General features: G+C 42.4%; 1 protein-coding gene across 4 annotated transcripts in view; it reads right to left on the bottom strand.

Annotated features, from left to right (window-relative positions):
• The window catches only part of prdm10 (PR domain containing 10), a 236734-nt gene that overhangs the window by 122264 nt on the left and 93914 nt on the right, over positions 1-20556 (bottom strand). For all 4 annotated transcript variants that reach the window (XM_043676952.1, XM_043676953.1, XM_043676951.1 and 1 more), the window contains exon 9: positions 16190-16262. In XM_043676952.1, the coding sequence (XP_043532887.1) occupies positions 16190-16262 (73 nt within the window). The remainder of the gene's footprint in view (positions 1-16189; positions 16263-20556) is intronic.

Consider the following 20556-nt stretch of genomic DNA (forward strand, 5'->3'; position numbering starts at 1 on the left):
GAAGAGTGCTAGCAAACCTACCTCCCAGGATATTGGTGCCCTTCTGGTTCAGGTGCAACCCGTCCTGCTTGTACAGGTCCCACCTTCCCCAGAATGCAGTCCAATTGTCCAAATACCTGAAGCCCTCCCTCCTACACCATCCTTGCAGCCATGTGTTCAACTGCACTCTCTCCCTATTCCTTGCCTCACTGTCACTTGGCACCGGCAACAACCCAGAGATGATGACTCTGTCTGTCCTAGCTTTTAGCTTCCAGCCTAACTCCCTGAGCTCTTGAATAACCTCCCCACCCCTCTTCCTACCTATGAACCTGAAGGACCCTATACCAACAACCAGCAAAATGAGTGCAATTTACAAAATACCTTGCAAGGACTGTAACAAACACTACTACGGACAGGCAGGCAGAAATCTAGCCACCAGGATACACGAGCACCAACTAGCCACCAAAAGACATGACCCACTATCACTAGTATCCTTATGTACAGATTAAGAAGGACACCACTTCAACTGGGAGAACACATCCATCCAAGAACAGACTGAACTGAGACATGCATCAGAATTCCTCGAGGCCTGACATTCAAATCAGAACTCCAAAAATAAACACATCGATTTGGACCCCATTTACCAATCTCTGAGCAAAAGAACCAGGAATGATATCACCTACCTTAAGAGACCAAGACACATAAATAGAAAGCAGGACATTACACCAGCGCTTCACTGGAGGCTCACTGATTATTTTACCTGGCATGGTGAAGAAATGTCTGAATTCAAACTTTCCAGCTCAGCGAGCAAACTTACAACGTGAACCTCAACCTGAGTTAGAAATCTTCTCAAAAATTGCATTACTATAAACAGCTAGGAGGAAGTGCAGAATTTTACAAACTTGATGGAGTAGTGGATAGGTTGCAGTTGAAGTTCACTCTGAGTTGATGCAATTTGATACAAAGAACATAAAAGCAAAATAAAGGGTGCTCAGGAGCAGAGACACCTGCGTGCATATGAGCAGAGTTTAATAAAGGTAGCAGGGATGGTAGGACAGGATTGGTAATCATGGATTCATAAATCTATGCTTCACTGATAGGGGCATAGAACATAAGAGCAGGGAGGTGAGAGCAAGTTAAATAGAAAGCATGCAGAACCTCAGTAGAGAACAAGGAAAGATTGATTAATCAAACTACATTTATTTCAAAGCACGAGGCCTAACAGGCAAGGCAGATGAACTCAGGGCATGGATGGGAATATGGGACTGGGATATCATAGCTATTACAGAAACATGGCTGAGGGAGGAACAGAACTGGCAACTCAGTATTCCAAGTACAGATGCCATAGAAGTGGAGGCAAGAGAGGAGGAGGAGTGGTATTTTTTATTAGAGAAAACATCATGGCAGTACTTAGTAATGATATTCCTGGGGGAATCATCCAGTGAAACTATATAGGTGGAACTGAGAAATAAGGAGAAGGTTGTAGTAATATGGGATTTTAACTTAACAAACATGGACTGCCATAACATTTTGGGTTTGGATGGGGAGGACTTTGTTAAGTATGTTCAAGAAACATTTCTCAATAAAAATGTAGATTGCACAACTAGAAATAGGGTTGTTAAGAAGGCGTATGCTGTTTTGGCTTTCATTAGCAGGGGGATTGAGTTTAAGAGCTGCGAGGTCATGCTGCAGCTCTATAAAACCCTGGTTAGACCACACTTGGAATATTGTGCTCAGTTCTGGCTGCCTCATTATAGGAAAGATGTGAAAGCTTTAGAAAGGGTGCAGAAGAGATTTTCCAGGATGTTGTTTGGACTACAGGTCATGTCTTATGAAGAAAGACTGAGGGAGATAGGGCTTTTCTCACTGGAGCGAAGGATAAGAGGTGACTTGATAGAGGTGTACAAGATGATGAGAGATGGTTGGCTGAAAGACCAGTACTGTGCTATAAGGTTCTGTGTTCTATGATCTATCTTATGAAACTCAATCTCCTCTTGGTCCATAAATTAAAGTTCTAAATTGGGACAAGGCCAATTTTGATGGTATTTAGACAGAAACTTCCAGAAGTTGACTGGGAGAGGCTGATCTGGGGTAAAGGGATGTCTGGCAAGTAGGAAGCTTTCAAAAGTGAGATAACGAGACTTTAGGGACAGTGTTACCCTGTTAGGGTAAAGGTAAGGCTGGCAGGAGTAGGGAGATATTGAGGCTCTAGTCAAGAAAAAGGAGGCATATGTCGGACAGAGACAGCTGGGTTCAAGTAAATCTGTTGAGGGTGTACAAGGAGTGTAGGAAGTACACCTAAGAGGGAAATCAGGAGGATAAAAAGAGGACACGAAGCAGCTTTGACAAATAAGGTTAAGGAGAATCCAAAGAGATTCGACAAGGATATCAAAAGCAAAAGAATAACTAGGGAGAGAACAGGGCACCAAAAGATCAATAAGGCCATCTATGTGGAACTACAGGAGATGGTGGAGGTCTCAAGTGAATACTATGCATCAGTATTTATTGTGGAGAAAGACATGGAAGCTAGGAAACTCAGTGAGATAAACAGTGAAGTCTTGAAAAGAGTCGCATTACAGCAGAGGAGATGCAGGAGGTCTTAAAATTCATAAAGATAGATAAACCCCTGGGACTTGATCAAGTTTATCCCAGGATATTGCCGAGAGCTAGAGAAAAAATTGCAGGGCTACAGGCAGAGATATTTGTGTCATCGACAGCCACAGCTGAGGTGCCAGAAGATTGGGAGGGTGGCTAATATTGTGCCATTGATAAAGAAAGTCTGTAAGGCGAAGCTTGGAAACTATCGATATGAGAGTCTGACATCAGTGGTGGACATGTTGTTGGAGTAATTCTAAAAGATAGGATTTATACGGATTGGGAGAGGCAAGGATTGATTAGGGATAGTCAACATGGTTTCTTGCATGGAAAATTGTGTCTTACAAACTTGAGTGAGTATTTTTAATGAAGTAACCAAAAGGATTAATGAGGGCAGAGTGGTCGACATTGTTTACTTGGACTTTAGTAAAGCTTTTGACCAGGTTCCACGTAATAGACTAATTAGTAATATTTGATCACATGGGATTCAGGGTGAGCTGGCCACCTGGATACAAAATTGGCTTTATGGTAGGAGATAGGGGGTAGTCATGAAAGCTTATTTATCAGACTGGAGGACAGTCACCAGTAGTGTTCTGCAGGGATCGGTACTGGGTCCACTTTTGTTTGTCAGTTCTATAATGATTTTGATGAGAATACAGGAGACATGGTTAGTAAGTCTGCAGATGACATCAAAATAGGTAGGATAGTGGACAGTGAAGAAAGCTAAGATTACAAAGCGATCTTAATCAATTGGGTCAATGGGCTGAGGATTAGCAGATGGAATTTAATTTGGATAACTGTGAGATATTGCATTTTGGTAAGACAAACCAGGACAGGACTTATACAATTGGTGGTAGGGCCCTGGGTAGTGTTGTAGAACAGACATACCTAGGGGTTCAGGTACATAATTCTTTGAAATTTGCACCATAGGTAGAGAGGTGGTAAAGAAGACCATCTTGCTCAGACCTGTGAGTATAGGAGTTGGTGAGGCCTCTTCTGGTGTCCTGGGTACAGTTCTGGTCACTCAGTTCTCAGTTATAGGAAGGAGAGGGCTCAGGAAAGATTTACCAGGATGTTGCTGGGAGTGGAGGGTTTGTAATATAAAAATACTCTTAGAAAGTTTTGGCATTTTTCTCTGAGTGTAGAAGGTTGAGGGGTGACTTAAATGAGGTTTAGAAAATCATGAGGTGCACAGGCAAAGTCTGAATGACAAGGATCTTTTCCCTCGAGTGGGGGAGCTCAAAACCAGGGGGCATAGTTTTAAGGTGAGAGGAGGAAGATTTATAAAGGACAGGAGGGACTTCTACACAGAGAGTGATTCATGTGTGGAGTAAACTGCCAGAGAAAGTGGTGGATGCAGGTACTGTTAGAGAGAGAGAGAGAGAGAGAGAGAGAGAGAGAGAGAGTGTAAGGGAAGAATTGCGAGGGCAACAGAGAGATTGCGAGGGCGAGAGGGAGAGATAGCGAGAGGGAGAGTTTTTCACGACCACCAACACCACAGCATCTTCCCACATAAGCACAGAAAGTACAACACCTGTCCCTTCACTTCCTCCTCCCTCACCATCTTAGTCTTTCCAGTGACGCAGAATTTCATCTGTAATTCCTTCAATCTTGTGTTTTCTATTCGTTGCACCCAGTGTAGCCTACTCTACATTGGAGAAACTAAACACACATTGGGTGACCGTTTTGCGGAACACTCCAGCCTGTATGCATGCATGATCCCGACTTCTCTGTAGCATTTTAACACAGCATCCTGCTTGCATGCCCACTTGTCTGTCCTCGACATGCTGCAGTGCTCCAATGAATCACAGCTCAAACTGGAGGAGCAACATCTCATCTTCAGGTTTGGCATTTTGTAGCCTTCTGGAGGCAATATTGAGTTCAACAGCTTCAAATTGAGAAACAAGTCAATCGAGTTGGACAGAAGGGTCTATTTCCATGCTGTACATCTCTACGAATCTATGACTCATGTCCTTCTCTTCCCTTCCCTGTCCACAGGAGACTATCTGCTCTTTAAAGTCTGGCAGTTAGACACCATTGTTCTGTCACTGTCACATTCTGATCACTTAATCTGAACTGTCAACATCCTTTGTCCACCTGTATACGCCACCCCGTCACTATCACACGCCCTCAACTATCGCATAAATGCTGCCCTGTCCACACTTCACTTCAGAGCTGATGAAGAGTCACCTGGACTCAAAATGTTAGTTTATAATCTGTCAGGCCAGGTTTCAAACTGGGATCTGATTTGTCCAGCAATAACATCAGGTAGGATTATAGCACAATTTACTTAACCTGCCTTTATCTCTTTGCAGTCTCTTTGATTCCTCCCATAAATTATGTTTTCACCGAATTTTGCATTGTCAGCAAACTTGGATTCATTACTCTGTCTCTTCATCTAAGACATTAATGTAAATAAATTGTAAGTAGCTGAGATCTCAGCACTAATTCTGATAGCACTACACGTGCTATGCACAGCTGAAAATACCCATTTATCCCATCCTTCATCCATTGATCAGTTCTTCATCTATGTTAATGTATAACCACAATTCTAATTGTGACGATGCTGTAACTTTAAGAAGTTATTTTGTCCTGGTTTCTTTTAAGGGAAAGTGTGAATGAGAGGTGGAGAGCTGACTAGCTAAGACCACTAAAGTAAACAGCTTGGGAGGTCTTGGGTTTATTTTAACGAACACTGAATGGGTGTATTCAGATCTCACAGATTAGGATTTCTGGGTTTTGATTTATCAGAAACATCAGAAGCTATTAGGTTCTCAACAGAGTTGGAAGCTTCCATGAATGTCTCCTGGCTGCTATTCCCTCTCAGTTATTCTCTTGATGATTTTTCCTCCTGGGTTAGAGAACTACATGAGAGAATCTGTGTCTGAATTTACCTTTTTGCCAAGGGGTGTGCTAATGGGATATTTCTATATTGGAACAGTTAATTAGTAAACGTTACTGTATCAATTATTGTGTTAAGTTTCCCATAGAATTTCTTTCTTTCTTTGGCTGTATTTTATCCACAGTGTTTCAATAGATATGTTTTGCTTAACATCAAATAATTTGACCAGTTGTATTGCATCTGGAACAGACACTTGACATTTTCCTTTAAAGTAAGAATAAGTGAGGGTCTTGGCTACCTTTATAAAATATTTTGGGAGGGTCTGGCCTGGTCCATAACACAATAGCTCTTATTGTGTCTACTGAGTTATTGTGTGAAATCTTTCTTTTAGAAAAAGTAAAGGTCCTTACTAACTCTCCTTTATCTACCCTGTTGATCATCTCTTCAAAGAGCTTGAATAAACTTTTCAACCACTTTCCCTTCCATAAAACTGGGTGGCTTTGTTTTAATCATACAATATATGTCTAAGTGCATTGTCATAAATTACTCTGGTACACCCCGATAACTATTGTCAAACTAACTGACCAGTAATTTCACCAATGTTCAGTCTCTCTCCTTTCTTGTTACATATGCTAATATTCAATCGTCTTGGACCATTCTATCATCTAGGCAATTATATTAAATCACAAACAGTACATACCTATTCATACCTCTTTTAGATTAGATTCCCTACAGTATGGAAACAGGCACTTTGGGCCAACAAGTCCACACGAACCCTCCGGGGGGGTAACCCACCCAGACCCATTCCCCGAACCTATATTTACCCCTGACTAATGCACCTAACACTATGGGCAATTTAGCATGGCCAATTCACCTGACTTGCACATCTTTGGATTGTGGGAGGAAACCGGAGCAGCTGGAGGAAACCCACACCGACACGGAGAGAATGTGCAAACTCCACACAGACAGTCGCCTAAGATGGGACTCAAACCCGGGTTCCTGGTGCTGTGAGGCAGCAGTGCTAACCACCTGAGCCACTGTGCCAGTTAAATGCTGTTGCTTTCATAGAATCATTAAGTATAGAAGAGGCTTCTCAGCCCATCTAGTCTGGATCACTAAATCTACATTAGTCCTACTTTCCAGCATTAAGCCAAAAGCCTTGAAAGTTGTGACATTTCAAGTGTTCATCCGCACACTTTTTAAAGATTCTAAGGTTACTCACCTCAGTTACCCTCCTTGACTGAGCATTCCAGAACTCCATCACCCTCTGGCTGAATAATATTTTCCTCAAATTTCCTCCAAAGCTCCTGCCATTCACTTTAAAATTATACCCCATAACTAATCTTAGTTCTCTAACTAAGGGGAACAGCTGTCTTTGATTCATCCTGTCCATGCCCCTCATTATCTTATATGCCTCTATAAAGACCCCCTTGACCTTCTCTCCTTCAAAGAAAACAACCTTGTCATCGCTGAAACACTCCATCTCAGGTTAGACCCTGGTGAATAATGTCGACATTCCCTCCAGTGCAATCACATCCTTCCTATAGTGTGGTGACTACAACTGTCCACAGTACTCCAGCTGTTGCCTAATCAAATTTCTGTACAGCTCCAAATTACCTCTCCGATCTGATAATCTATGCGTCAACTCATGAAGGCAAATGTCCCATATGCCTTCTTAACTCCCTTATTAACCTGCCTGCCACCTTCAGGGATTTGTGAGCAAACACCCCAAAACCTCTGTTTCTCTGAGCTTTCGACATTCCTACTATTTATTGAGTATTCCTATTTTGCTCCTTATGCCAAACGGCGTTGTCATCATTTAGTGACCAGAGTTAAATTCCATCTGACAATGACCTGTATATCCTCCAGTAACCAAAGATCTTCTTCCTCAGTGTCAACCACCTAGTCAATTACCTTGTCATCCACTAACTTAGTTATCAGCTCCCACCACACTCATCTACATAATTTATATTTGTCGCAGAAATCCTACATAGTGGAATCATGCCATTCAGCCCATCGGGTCCACACCGACCTTTGGAAGAGCATCTCACCCAGACCCATGATTTACTTTATCCCTACAACCTTGCACTACCTATCCCTGGACACTATGGGCAATTTAACATGGCCATCCATCTAACTTGTACATCTTTGGACTGTTGAAAGAAAGTGGGGAGCACTCGGAGGAAACCCATGCAGACACGGGAGAATGTGCAAACAGACAGTCGCCCAAGGATGGAATCGCACCCAGGTCTTTGGCGCTGAGGCAGCAGTGCTAACAACTGAGCCACAATAAGGGACCCAGAATCAATCCCTGTGGTATGACATTGTGCAGGCTCCAGTCACACAAACAGCCTCTCAGCACCATCCTCTAAGTCCTGCCACAAAGTCAATTTTGGATCCAACTTGCCAAGATATCCTGGATTCCATTTGCATCCACCTTCTTCGTCAATAGTCTCTCATGTGGGATTTTGTCAAAGGCTTTGCTGAAATCCATTCACTTCACCCACAAGCCCCTCATGTTTCTCTAATACTGACATTATGGATTATTTTAAGTTCCTCACTTTTATTAATCCCTCAAACATTTTCTAATTCTGGTCTGTAGATTGTATTTTCTATTGTGAAGACAGACACAAAGTATATAATTTATTTCAACCACTCTTTTTTTCATATACTGGCAACTTTTACAATCAATTTTCCAATTTTGACAAGTTTACTCTAACTCTATTTTTCCCTTTTTTATCAACTGTTCTGTCATCTCTTCATAGTTTCTAAAAGTCTCTACAAATTCACTGACTTACTACTAATTTTGAAACATTACAAAATTTTACTGTCATACTATCATTACATTCCCGAATAAGCCATAGATGGATCTTTTCTAATTGAGTTTGTGTTTTAAATTGAATGTATTGTTGGTGAATATTTTAAATATTTCTTTCAATTTATTGACATTATTCGGTGGAAAGAGAGAGTTAACATTTCAAGTCTCATGGCTCTTCAGAACTTAAGAGGAATCATGGGACTGAAAGCATTAACTCTGTTTCTCTCTCCATAGATGCTGCCAGACCTGCTGAGTTTTTCCATCATTTTCTGCTCTTATCTCAGATCTCCAGCATGTGCAGTATTTTCCTTTTATATGCTTGGTTCTATTTGCAGAATCAACCTGCATCAGCTATCCCCTCAGAGCAGTGCAACTCATTTTAAGTTTACCATTTTTGTTTGAGGCTCAAACATTTACTGCTGGGCAAGTGAGGCTTTACATTTGGACGGTTGCTTTCTCCTTGGGTAGTGTCTCCCACCCATCCTCCTCCTCTGTGCGCCAATTGGTAAAGTGACTGGTTTCTTTTATTTTAATTTTTCAGTAGTCTCGATGAGAATTTAGAACAATGGGAATGGAGGTTAGGGCAGTTGAATGTTCCTCCTGCAGAATGTGGGAGGTAATGGCCACCACTAGTGTCCCTGCTGACTGCATCTGTGAGAAGTGAATCCAACTCCAGCTCCTCGAAAACAGCATTAGAGAACTTTGGATCATTCGGGAAACGGAGGGGGTTATTGAGAGGAGTCATACCTCAGGTAAAAGAAGGAGGCAGGTCGGTTACTGTCAGGGACGAAAAGGGAACTGGCGGGCAGTGCAGGGATCCTTTGTGGCCATTCCCCTCAATAACAAATATACCGTTTTGGATACTGTTGGGGGAGATAACTTACTGGGGTACGCTATGGAGCACAGGTCTCTGGCACAGAGTCTGCCTCTGTTGCTCAGAAGGGAAGGGGGAAGAGGAGTCATTGGGGATGCCACAGTTATGGGACAAATAGGAAGTTCTGTGGGAATGAAAAAGAGTCACAGTTGGTGTGTTGCCTCCCAGGTGCCAGGGTTTGTGATGTATCGAATTGTGTTTTCGGGATCCTTCCGGTGCAGGGGAAGCAGCCCAAAGTCATGGGCCACTTAGGCACCAACGACATAAGTAGGAAGACAGGTGGAGATTGAAGGCAGAAATTCAGAAAGCTAGGGTGGAAGCTTAGAGTTAGAACAAACAAAGTTGTTATCTTTGGTTTGTTGCCCGTGCCACATCCTAGCGAAGCGAGGAATAGGGAGAGAGAGATGAACATGTGGCTACAGGGATGGTGCAGGAAGGAGGGTTTTGGATTCCTGGATAATTGGGACTATTTCTGGGATAGATGTGACCTCTACAAACAGGATGAGCTTCACCTGAACCAGAGGGGTACCAGCATCCTTTGGGGGAAATTCGCTAATGCTCTTCGGGTGGGTTTAAACTAATTCAGGTCAGGCAGCATCTAGGGAACAGGAGAATCGACGTTTCGGGCATTAGCCCTTCTTCAGGAATGGCTAATGCCCGAAACGTCGATTCTCCTGTTCCCTAGATGCTGCCTGACCTGCTGCGCTTCTCCAGCAACACATTTCCATCTCTGATCTCCAGCATCTGCAGACCTCATTTTCTCTGAAACTAATTCAGCAGGGGGATGGGAACTGAAACTGTAGTTCGAGTATACAGGAGGTTGAGAGTAGTGAGGTCAGAAATAAGATTTCAAGATCACAAGAAGGCACCAGCAAGAAGGAAGTTGGTTGAAGTGTGTCTCCTTCAACACCAGGAGCATCCGGAATAAGGTGGTGAACTTGCAGCATGGGTTGGTACTTGGGATTTTGATGTAGTGGCCATTTCAGAGACATGGATTGAGCAGGGACAGGAATTGTTGTTGCAGGTTCCGGGATTTAGATGTTTCAGTAAAAACAGGGAAGATGGTAAAAGATGGGGCTTGTGCACTGTTCGTCAATGATGGTTGCAGAAAGGACGTTTGAGGACTCGTCTACTAAGGTAGTATGGGCTGAGGTTAGAAACAGGAAAGGAGAGGTTACCCTGTTGGGAGTTTTCTATAGGCCTCCAAATAGTTCCAGAGATGTAGCGGAAAGGATAGCAAAGATGTTTCTAGATAAGATCAAGAGTGACAGGGTAGTTGTCATTGGGGACATTAACTTTCCAAATATTGACTGGGAATACTATAGTACCAGTACTTTAGATGGGTCAGTTTTTGTCCATTGTGTGCAGGAGGGTTTCCTGACACAGTGTGTGGACAGGCCAACAAGGGGGGAGGCCACATTAGATTTGGTACTGGGTAATGAACCCAGTCAGGTGCGAGATTTGGAGGTATGAGCACTTTGGTGATAGTGACCACAATTTGGCTTACTTTAGTGATGGAAAGGGCAAAATTTTATACCACAGGGCAAGAGTTATAGCTGGAGGGAGAGGCGGCACGGTGGCACAGTGGTTAGCACTGCTGCCTCACAGCGCCAGAGACCCGGGTTCAATTCCCGACTCAGGCGACTGACTGTGTGGAGTTTGCACGTTCTCCCCGTGTCTGCGTGGGTTTCCTCCGGGTGCTCCGGTTTCCTCCCACAGTCCAAAGATGTGCAGGTTAGATGAATTGGCCATGCTAAATTGCCCTTAGTGTTAGGTAATAAGGGGTAAATGTAGGGGTAGGGGTATGGGTGGGTTGCGCTTCGGCGGGTCGGTGTGGACTTGTTGGGCCGAAGGGCCTGTTTCCACACTGTAAGTAATCTAATCTAATCTAATCAATTATGATGTGATTAAGCAAGCTTTAGATAACTGAGATACAGGCTACTAAACTACATGGGATTGAGGTGCATAAGGAGGAGGTGTTAGCAATTCTGCAAAGTGCAAAAATAGTTACGTTCTTGGGCCAGATGGGATTTATCTGAGGAATCTCTGGGAAGTCAGGGAGGAGATTGCCGAGTCTTTGGCTTTGATCTTTATGTCGTCATTGTCTACAGGAATAGTGCGAGAAGACTAGAAGACAGCAAATGCTGTTCCCTTCTTCAAGAAGGGGAGTAGACCCAACCCTGGAAATTATAGACCAGTGAGCCTTACTTCAGTTGTTGGTAAAGTGTTGGAAAAGGTTATGAGAGATAAGATTTATAATCATCTAGAAAAGAATAATTTGATTAGGGTTAGTCAGCACGGTTTTGTGAAGGGTAGGTCGTGCCTCACAAACTTTATTGAGTTCTTTGATAAGGTGGCCACACATGTGGAGGAGGGTAAAACAGTTGATGTGGTGCATGTGAATTTCAGTAAAGCATTTGATAGGATTCCCCACGTTAGGCTGTTGCAAAAAATATGGAGGCATGGGATTGAGGGTGATTTAGTAGTTTGGATCAGAAATTGGCTAGCTGAAAGAAGACAGAGGGGGGTGGTTGATGGGAAATATTCATCCTGGAGTTCACTCACTGGTGGGGTACTGCAAGGATCTGTTTTGGGTCCACTGTTATAGAATCATAGAGATGTACAGCACGGAAACAGATCCTTTGGTCCAACTCGTCCATGCAGACCAGATATCCCAACCCTATCTAGTCCCACCTGCCAGCACCCGGCCCATATCCTTCCAAACCCTTCCTATTCATATACCCATCCAGATGCCTTTTAAATGTTGCAATTGTACTAGCCTCCATCACTTCCTCTCGCAGCTCATTCTATATACATACCACCTTCTGCGCGAAAAAGTTGCCCCTCAGATCTCTTTTATATCTTTCCCCTCTCACCCTAAACCTAAGCCCGCTAGTTCTGGACTCCCCGACCCCAGGGAAAAGACTTCGTCTATTTATTCTATCCATGCCCCTCATAATTTTATAAATCTCTACAAAATCACCCCTCAGCCTCCAACGCTCCAGGGAAAACAACCTAGCTTATTCAACCTCTCCCTAGAGCTCAAATCCTCCAACCCTGGAAACATTCTTGTAAATCTTTTCTGAACCCTTTCAAGTTTCACAACATCTTTCTGATAGGAAGGAAACCAGAATTGCATGCAACACTCCAACAGTGGCCTAACTAATGTCCTGTACAACCGCAACATGACTTCCCAACTCCTGTACTCAATAATCTGACCAATAAAGGAAAGCATACCAAACTCCTTCTTCACTACCCTATCTATCTGCAACTCCACTTTCAAGGAGCTATGAACCTGCACTCCAAGGTCTCTTTGTTCAGCAACACTCCCCAGGACTTTACCATTAAGTGTTCAAGTCCTGCTAAGATTTGCTTTCCCAAAATACAGCACCTCACATTTATCTCAATTAAACTCCACCTGCCATTTCTCAGCCCATTGGCCCATCTGGTCCAGATCCTGTTGTAATCTGAGGTAACCCTCTTCACTGTCCACTACACCTCCAATTTTGGTGTCATCTGCAAACTTACTAACTACACCTCTTATGCTCACATCCAAATCATTTATATAAATGATGAAAAGTAGAGGACCCAGCACCAATCCTTGTGGCACTCCACTGGTCACAGGCCTCCAGTCTGGAAAAAAAAAACCTCCACACCACCCTCTCTCTTCTACCTTCGAGCCAGTGCTGTATCCAAATGGCTAGTTCTCCCTGTATTCCGTGAGATCTAACCTTGTTAACCAGTCTCACATGGGGAACCTTGTCAAATGCCTTACTGAAGTCCATATAGATCATACCCACCACTCTACCCTCATCAATCCTCTTTGTTATATCTTCAAAAAACTCAATCATGTTTATGAGACAGTATTTCCCACGCATAAAGCCACATTGACTATCCCTAATCAGTCCCTGCCTTTCCAAATACATGTACATCCTGTCCCTCAGGATTCTCTCCAATAACATGCCCACCACCGATGTCAGGCTCACTGGCCTATAGTTCCCTGGCTTGTCCGTACCAGCTTTCTTCAGCAGTGGCACCACGCTAGCCAACCTTCAGTCTTCCGGCACCTCACCTGTGACCATCTATGATCCAAATGCCTCAGTACAAGGCCCAGCAATCACTTCCCTAGCTTCCCACAGAGTTCTAGGGTATACCTGATCAGGTCTTGGGGATTTATCCACTTTTATGCATTTCAAGACATCCAGTACACCCTCCTCTGTAATACAGACATTTTTCAAGATGTCACCATCTATTTCCCTACATTCTGTATCTTCCATGTCCTTTCCCACCGTAAATGCGGATGCAAAGTACTCATTTAGTATCTCCCCCATCTCCTGTGGTTCCACACAAAGGCTGCCTTGCTGATCTTTGAGGGGTCCTATTCTCTCCCTAGCTACCCTTTTGCCCTTAATCTAGTTGTAAAAACCCTTTGGATTCTCCTTAACTCTATTTGCCAAAGCTATATCATGTCCCCTTTTTGCCCTCCTGATTTCCCTCTTAAGTATACTCCTACTCCCTATATACTCTAAGGATCCACTCAATCTATCCTGACATACGTTTCCTTCTTTTTCTTAACCAAAATCTCATTTTCTTTAGTCATCCAGCATTCCCAAATCTACCAGCCTTTCCTTTCACCGTAACAGGATTATACTTTCTCTGGACTCGTTATCTCATTTTTGAAGGCTTCCCATTTTCCAGCCGACCCTTTACCTGTGAACATCTGCCCCCAATCAGTTTTTGAAAGTTCTCGCCTAATACCATCTAAATTGGCCTTCCTCCAATTTAGAACTTTAACTTTTAGATCTGGTCTATCCTTTTCCATCACTATGTTAAAACTAATAGAATTATGGTCGCTGGCCCCAAAGTGCTCCCCAACTCTCGTCTCAGTCACCTATCCTGCCTTATTTCCCAAAGGTAGGTCAAGTTTTGCACCTTCTCGAGTAGGTACATCCACATACTGAATCAGAAAATTTCCTTGTACACACCGTAACAAATTCCTCTCCATCTAACTCTTTAACACTATAGCAGTCCTAGTCTATGTTTGGAAAGTTAAAATCCCCCAACATAATCACCCTATTATTCTTACAGATAACTGAGATCTCCTTACAAGTTTGTTTCTCAATTTCCCTCTGACTATTAGGGGATCTATAATATAATCTCAATAAGGTGATCATCCCTTTCTTATTTCTCAGTTCCATCCAAATAACTTCCCTGAATGTATTTCAGGGAATATCCTCCCTCAGTACAGATGTCATGCTATCCCTTATCAAAAACACCACTCTCCCTCCTCTCTTGCCTCCCTTTCTATCCTTTCTGTAGCATGTGTCCTGGAACATTAAGCTGCCAGTCCTATACATCCCTGAGCCATGTTTCTGTAATTGCTATGATATCCCAGTCCCATGTTCCTAACCATGCCCTGAGTTCATCTGCCTTCCATGTTAGGCCTCTTGCATTGAAATAAATGCAGTTAAATTTATCAGTCCAACTTGTTCTCCGCTTTGTCCCTGCCTGCCCTGACTGTTTGACTTGCCTATATTCTCACTGTACTCGTCTCACATTGAAATCTTTCCTCACTATCTCCCTGCCCCCCCCAACCTTACTAGCTTAAATCCTCCCAAGCAGCTCTAGCAAATCTCCCTGCCAGTATATTAGCCCCCTTCCAATTTAGGTGCAATCCGCCCTTCTTGTACAGATTACTTCTACCCCAATGATCCAAAAATGTGAATCCTTCTCCCATACACCAGCTCCTCAGCCATGCATTCATCTGCTCTATCATCCTATTCCTGCTCTCACGAGCTCGTGGCACCAGGAGTAATTCAGATATTACTACTCTCGAGGACCTCCTTTTTAAATTTGAGAGTCATTTTTATAAATGACCTGGATGAGGGCATAGAAGGATGGGTTAGTATATTTGCGGATGACATTAAGGTCGGTAGAGTTGTGGATAGTGATGGAGGATGTTGTAGGTTATAGAGGGATATAGATAAGCTGCAGAGCTGGGCTGAGAGATGGAAAATGGAGTTTACTGTGGATAAGTGTGAGGTAATTCACTTTGGAAGAAGTAACAGGAATGCAGAGTACTAGGCTAATGGTAAGATTATTAGTAGTGTAGATGAGCAGAGAGATCTCAGTGTTCAGGTACATCAATCCTTGAAAGTTACCACCCAGGTTGATAGGGTTGATAAGAAAGCAGATGGTGTGTTCACTTTTATTCGTAGAGGGACTGAGTTTCGGAACCATGAGGTTATGCTGCAGCTGTACAAAACTCTGGTGCGGCCACATTTGGAGTATTGTGTGCAGTTCTGGTCACTGCATTAAAAGAAGGATGTGGAAGCTTTGGAAAGGGTTCAGAGGAGATTTACTTGGATGTGGCCTGGTATGGAGGGAAGGTCTTACGAGATAAGGCTGAGGGACTTGAGGCTGTTATCGTTGGAGAGAAGGTTGAGTGGCGATCTAATAGAGACATATAAGATAATCAGAGGGTTAGATAGGATGGACAGTGACAGCCTCTTTCCTCAGATGGTGATGACGAGCACAAGGGGACATAGCTTTAAATTGAGGGGTGTCAGAAGTAGTTTCTTTACTCAGAGTAGTAGTCGGGCGTAGAACGCACTGCCTGCAACAGTAGTAGACTCGCCAACTTTAAGGGCATTTAAATGGCCATTGGATAAGCATAAAGACGAGAATGGAATAGCATAGGTTAGATGGGCTTCAGATTGTTTTCACAGTTCGGCACATCATCGAGGGCTGTAATGTCCTCTGCTCTATGTAATTCTCAAAATTAATATGGAATTTAATTGTATTAAGAGAATGATTTTTTCCGACAAGATCTTTTATTATGAGATTATTAATTAAATGTGCCTCATTCCATTATAAAATTTCTAGAAGTTTTATCCCTATCTTGTTGTTCACCATACTACATCAGGAAACTGTCATGTTCATCACCTTCCAGTCTACATTTGCCATTGGGCCACAGAACATGAAATACAGGTTTCTCCCATTAACTAAAGCAGTGTCAAGTTGTTTCAGAGTCCACGGATTGCGTGGCCTTCATATTGCACCACCCGACACTATCACTCACCTTTCCGTTCCTCTTCAGAGATGTCATGGATCTTCCGCTCCACGAAGTCTGCATATGATGCTGCATACCACACCTGCAAGTATACAGACAGCAAGATTTAGAAGCATAGTCTGGTGGTCATGGTCACAGCAGTCCTCTGCATTCCCTTTCTGCAATGAGTCACCTCCTTATCATCCAGTTAGGTATTTCAACCGTAGCCTTGCAATGATCATTGGACCATTTAGACCATCGTGTCTGTTCTGCTGCAGAGTCATAGCTTGCTCCAAACTCTGCGCTACATATCACCATGCTTGATAGGTAATAAACTTGAACACAACACAACTATATCCATGCCATATTTCTGAAATGCCAACTATAGCAAATCAGAACTGTAATAGTGTAGAATCGAGCAATGAGCCAGAAGCAAGGAAGAACAAAAACCATTGATCACAAACTTCAAATATTGTTCAGCCAAACTAATTAGTCAACAAAAGTAGGAGTGAAAAAAAGAAATGATGAAATTGATCACAATACATTATCAAAATCTGATTGGCAGCCATTTTACTTTTGCGATAGCACCTCAGGTAAACAGAGGTAAACAACCACATACTGTTATAGCTGCAGTTACCAGATAACTTTTGTTTGTGTTAAGTCCTCGTAACAGTTTTCATCATGGCTCAGAACTGGGCATAATACATTATTCACTCACTCTCTGAATTAAAGTGGCCGCAGGTGCTATTCAGTATAGAACAAAGTGTATGACTTCAATTTCACCAGAAGGCTCAGATCGGAGTAGAAATTGGGAGCAGAGGTTGGTTCTCAAAAGGGGAGGTTTGGAAATGAAAAGCACTTTTTTCAGATGAAAGGTTGTAAATTGCAGTTATTTTTGGGAAGAATGGCTGAAACCAAGTTTGTGTAGGATTAGATTAGATTAGATTACATTACAGTGTGGAAATAGGCCCTTCGGCCCAACAAGTCCACACCGACCCTCTGAAGAGCAACCCACTTTGGACTGTGGGAGGAAACCGGAGCACCCGGAGGAAACCCACGCAGACACGGGGAGAATGTGCAATCTCCACACAGACAATTGCCTGAAGCGGGAATTGAACCCAGGTCTCTGGCGCTGAGAGGCAGCAGTGCTAACCACAGTGCTACCGTGCCACCCACGAAGATATAATCCCTTCTGTGAAGTTCCGTGAAGCTGAACCTTATGATCAATGGAAAAATTGGCAAGATATGAGCATGCTGACCGAAGAAGAAAACAAGGTGCAGTTTGGCATTGTTGCTCCCATTTAGAAGCAAAAACAAGTGTAAAGTACTCTCAGAGCTGGACACTCAAGATGGTTCAGATAATCTATTAATATTTTTGGACAAAATTTATAAAAGTGATTATCTATTAAATGAGTTATAGACATACTCAGAATTTGGTAATTTTAGGAAACTGCAAAGTTCTTCCACACAAGAATATTTTTCAATTAACTTATGAAAGTGGATATTGTTGGCTTGGCCAACATTTACTGTCCATCCATGATTGAACTGGGGAAGTTTGTAGAGAGCTGCCTTCTTGAAACACTGCTGTCCTTGGGGTGTAAATACCCCACAGTGTTGTTAGGGAGAGAGTTCCAGGATTTTGACCTACCAGCTGTGAAGGAACAACAAAATAGTTCCAAGTCAGGCTTGAAGGACTACTTGCAGATGATAGCTTTCCAATATTTCTGCTGCCCTGATCCTCTGAATTACCAGAGGTTCATCCAGGATTTGGATTGATTGGAGAGGTTGAGATAGATCCAATCTGAGACTTGGACAGATTTGAACTGATGTGGGGTACGAAAGATCCTAGCAGATTTAAACACTTGGTGATTTGTGTACTAGATCTTGTTTAATTTCGATTACTTGCGGGTGGTTAAATTCAAAGTGAGGGAAATGATTCTTCAGATTGCTAAAGAGGTTCTGGAGTTTGAACATGCTTCCCAAATTTTCCAAGTAAGTTTAGAAAGACAGAGAAAAGGCATACTTTTAGAATTAGCAAATAGGTTAGAATTGGGTTTAACCAGGGACAAAAGGAAAGCTGAAATTGTAATGGAGTTGGTCAAGCACCTAGATTTATTAGAGAAACAGACAAGTGCAGTAGAGTTAGAAAAAAACTTAAATTGCAATTAAGGCAAATGGAGTTATAAGAGAAAGAAGAGCCATTTTCGAAAAAAAAAGAAGGGACTGAGGGTTCTTAGCTGAGAAAAAAGAGAAAGAGAGCAAACTGCCATGGAGAGAGGAACTACTGGAGAGCTAATTGTCTATCTGACATCTTGCTCTCAAAGAAATAAGAAAACACTCTCTATCAAAGGTATAAAGAAAGAAGACGACTTAGAGATCAGCAACAGGAAAACTGAAGATAGTGGAGAAGACAAAGACTGTGAGATTTCGAGATTAAGTTAATGTAATTTTAATAAGTGTCTTATTGGAACAACATATTGTTACAGAGTTGGGAATCAGAGAGTAAGCAGATAAGAGAAAGCTTAGATTTTGTGAATAGTTTGTTTTGTTTAATGTTCACTTTTGGAGTAGGAAAATAAGTTGGTACTATTTTCTTGAAATAGTGGAATTTAGTTCTCTCATATTCCAGCAGATTACAAAGCGAGGCGAGCTTTTCTGGGTGTTTGGTTTAATTAACAGAAAAGGTTAATCTGTCGTAACAGATTTGGAAAGTGCTGTTAAAGGAGCATTGGTGAGTCACAACAATGTATCTTGCAGATGGTACACACTGCTGCTACTGAGCATTAGTGGTGAAAGAACTGAATATTAAAGATAGTGGATGTAGTGTCAATCAAGAAGGCCACTTCATCCTAGATAGAATTCAACAGATCATATGCAAGATTGAAAAAAATCTACCTGAAGAATCCTAATTCAGTGTTTGCTTTTAAACTCTTGGACTGTGCTAAAGTGTCAAATATGGATAGTTTCAAGGTGGTCACTACAGTTAGACATTTAGAAAGAAGCATGCCTTTGGTCCAAAGTCTGAAAAGATATTTCTGGAATAATGTTCCTTCTCAGCTACATTCATAGCCCTTGTGGTACATTCAGCATCAGCAGTTACACAAAGAGCGCTCAACAGTTGCAACAGTGAGTTCAAAGTCACAAGTGTCAACATGAAAGAAAAGCCATTACTAAAACAAGTGAGGAAAGATACATCAGGCAACATATCTCTATAATAGTGGCAGAAACTGGGGAACAATAACAGAAGAATAACCTCAAACACCTTGAGAATGGTTAACAGGTATTTTAGATGTGACTAAAGACAGCAGTATGCACTGATTGTCTGAAATAATGCATGGCAGAGAGGTTTGGCAGGTGAGAATGGGCAGAGAAAACTGTATGAATAAAAAGGAACTTCAACCTAGGAATGAATGTTCTACTTGTAGACTAATCCCATCACATGGTTCTGGACAGTGGATGCACGTTCACAGTATTATGATCCCAGTTGATAATATCGCTGGACAAATCAGATCCCAAAATGAAACCTGAATTGATAGAATTTTTTTATATTTTTGTTAAAGTTGTGGTAATTCATGAAACAGAGGACAGAATCTTCCTACACACTGAATAAATGGGAATTTTGAAGAAAGTTGGGAAAACTGCATGGGATGTGCAGCGTTGAGTGTCTTGAGTGTCAATGAAAGTTTTATTGTTATCTTATGTTGCCCCATTAATATACAATCTCCCATTCTTCCACCCTCCAGATAGAAATATACAGTGACAATTCATGACAGGAAAGTCAGAACAGCACCTATGAATCACCACCTACCCCTTGGGCTCCAGTCACCAATATCTTAGAGCACACTCCAACGGTTTGCACTCCCCTTTCCCAATCCACAGAATTTAGCACCAGGTGTATACCAGCCTCACTGAACCTTCGCACCACAGCGCCAACCCACTGCTCACAGTAACAGCAGCCATCTCATACATTTATGTACAGACCTCCTAACAGTGGTCAGGACCAGGGGCGCAACATGTACCAGGAAATAGAGAAGGCATGTCAGAAAGGCAAGGTCACAGTGATCATGGGAGACTTCAATATGCAGGTGGACTGGGTAAATAATGTTGCCAGTGGATCCAAAGAAAGGGAATTCATGGAATACTTACAGGATGGCTTTTTGGAACAGCTTGTCATGGAGCCCACAAGGGAGCAGGCTATTCTGGACCAAGTGCTATGTAATGAACCAGACTTTATAAACTAATCTTAAAGTAAGTGAACACTTTGGAAGCAGCGACCATAATATGGTAGAGTTCAGTATGCAGTTTGAAAGAGAGAAGGCAAAATCGGATGTAATGGTGCTACAGTTAAATAAAGGTAATTATGAGGGCATGAGAGAGGAACTGACGAAAATAGACTG

This window comes from Chiloscyllium plagiosum, chromosome 35 (assembly GCF_004010195.1).
Source record: "Chiloscyllium plagiosum isolate BGI_BamShark_2017 chromosome 35, ASM401019v2, whole genome shotgun sequence".
In the NCBI taxonomy this organism is placed as follows: Eukaryota; Metazoa; Chordata; class Chondrichthyes; order Orectolobiformes; family Hemiscylliidae; genus Chiloscyllium; species Chiloscyllium plagiosum.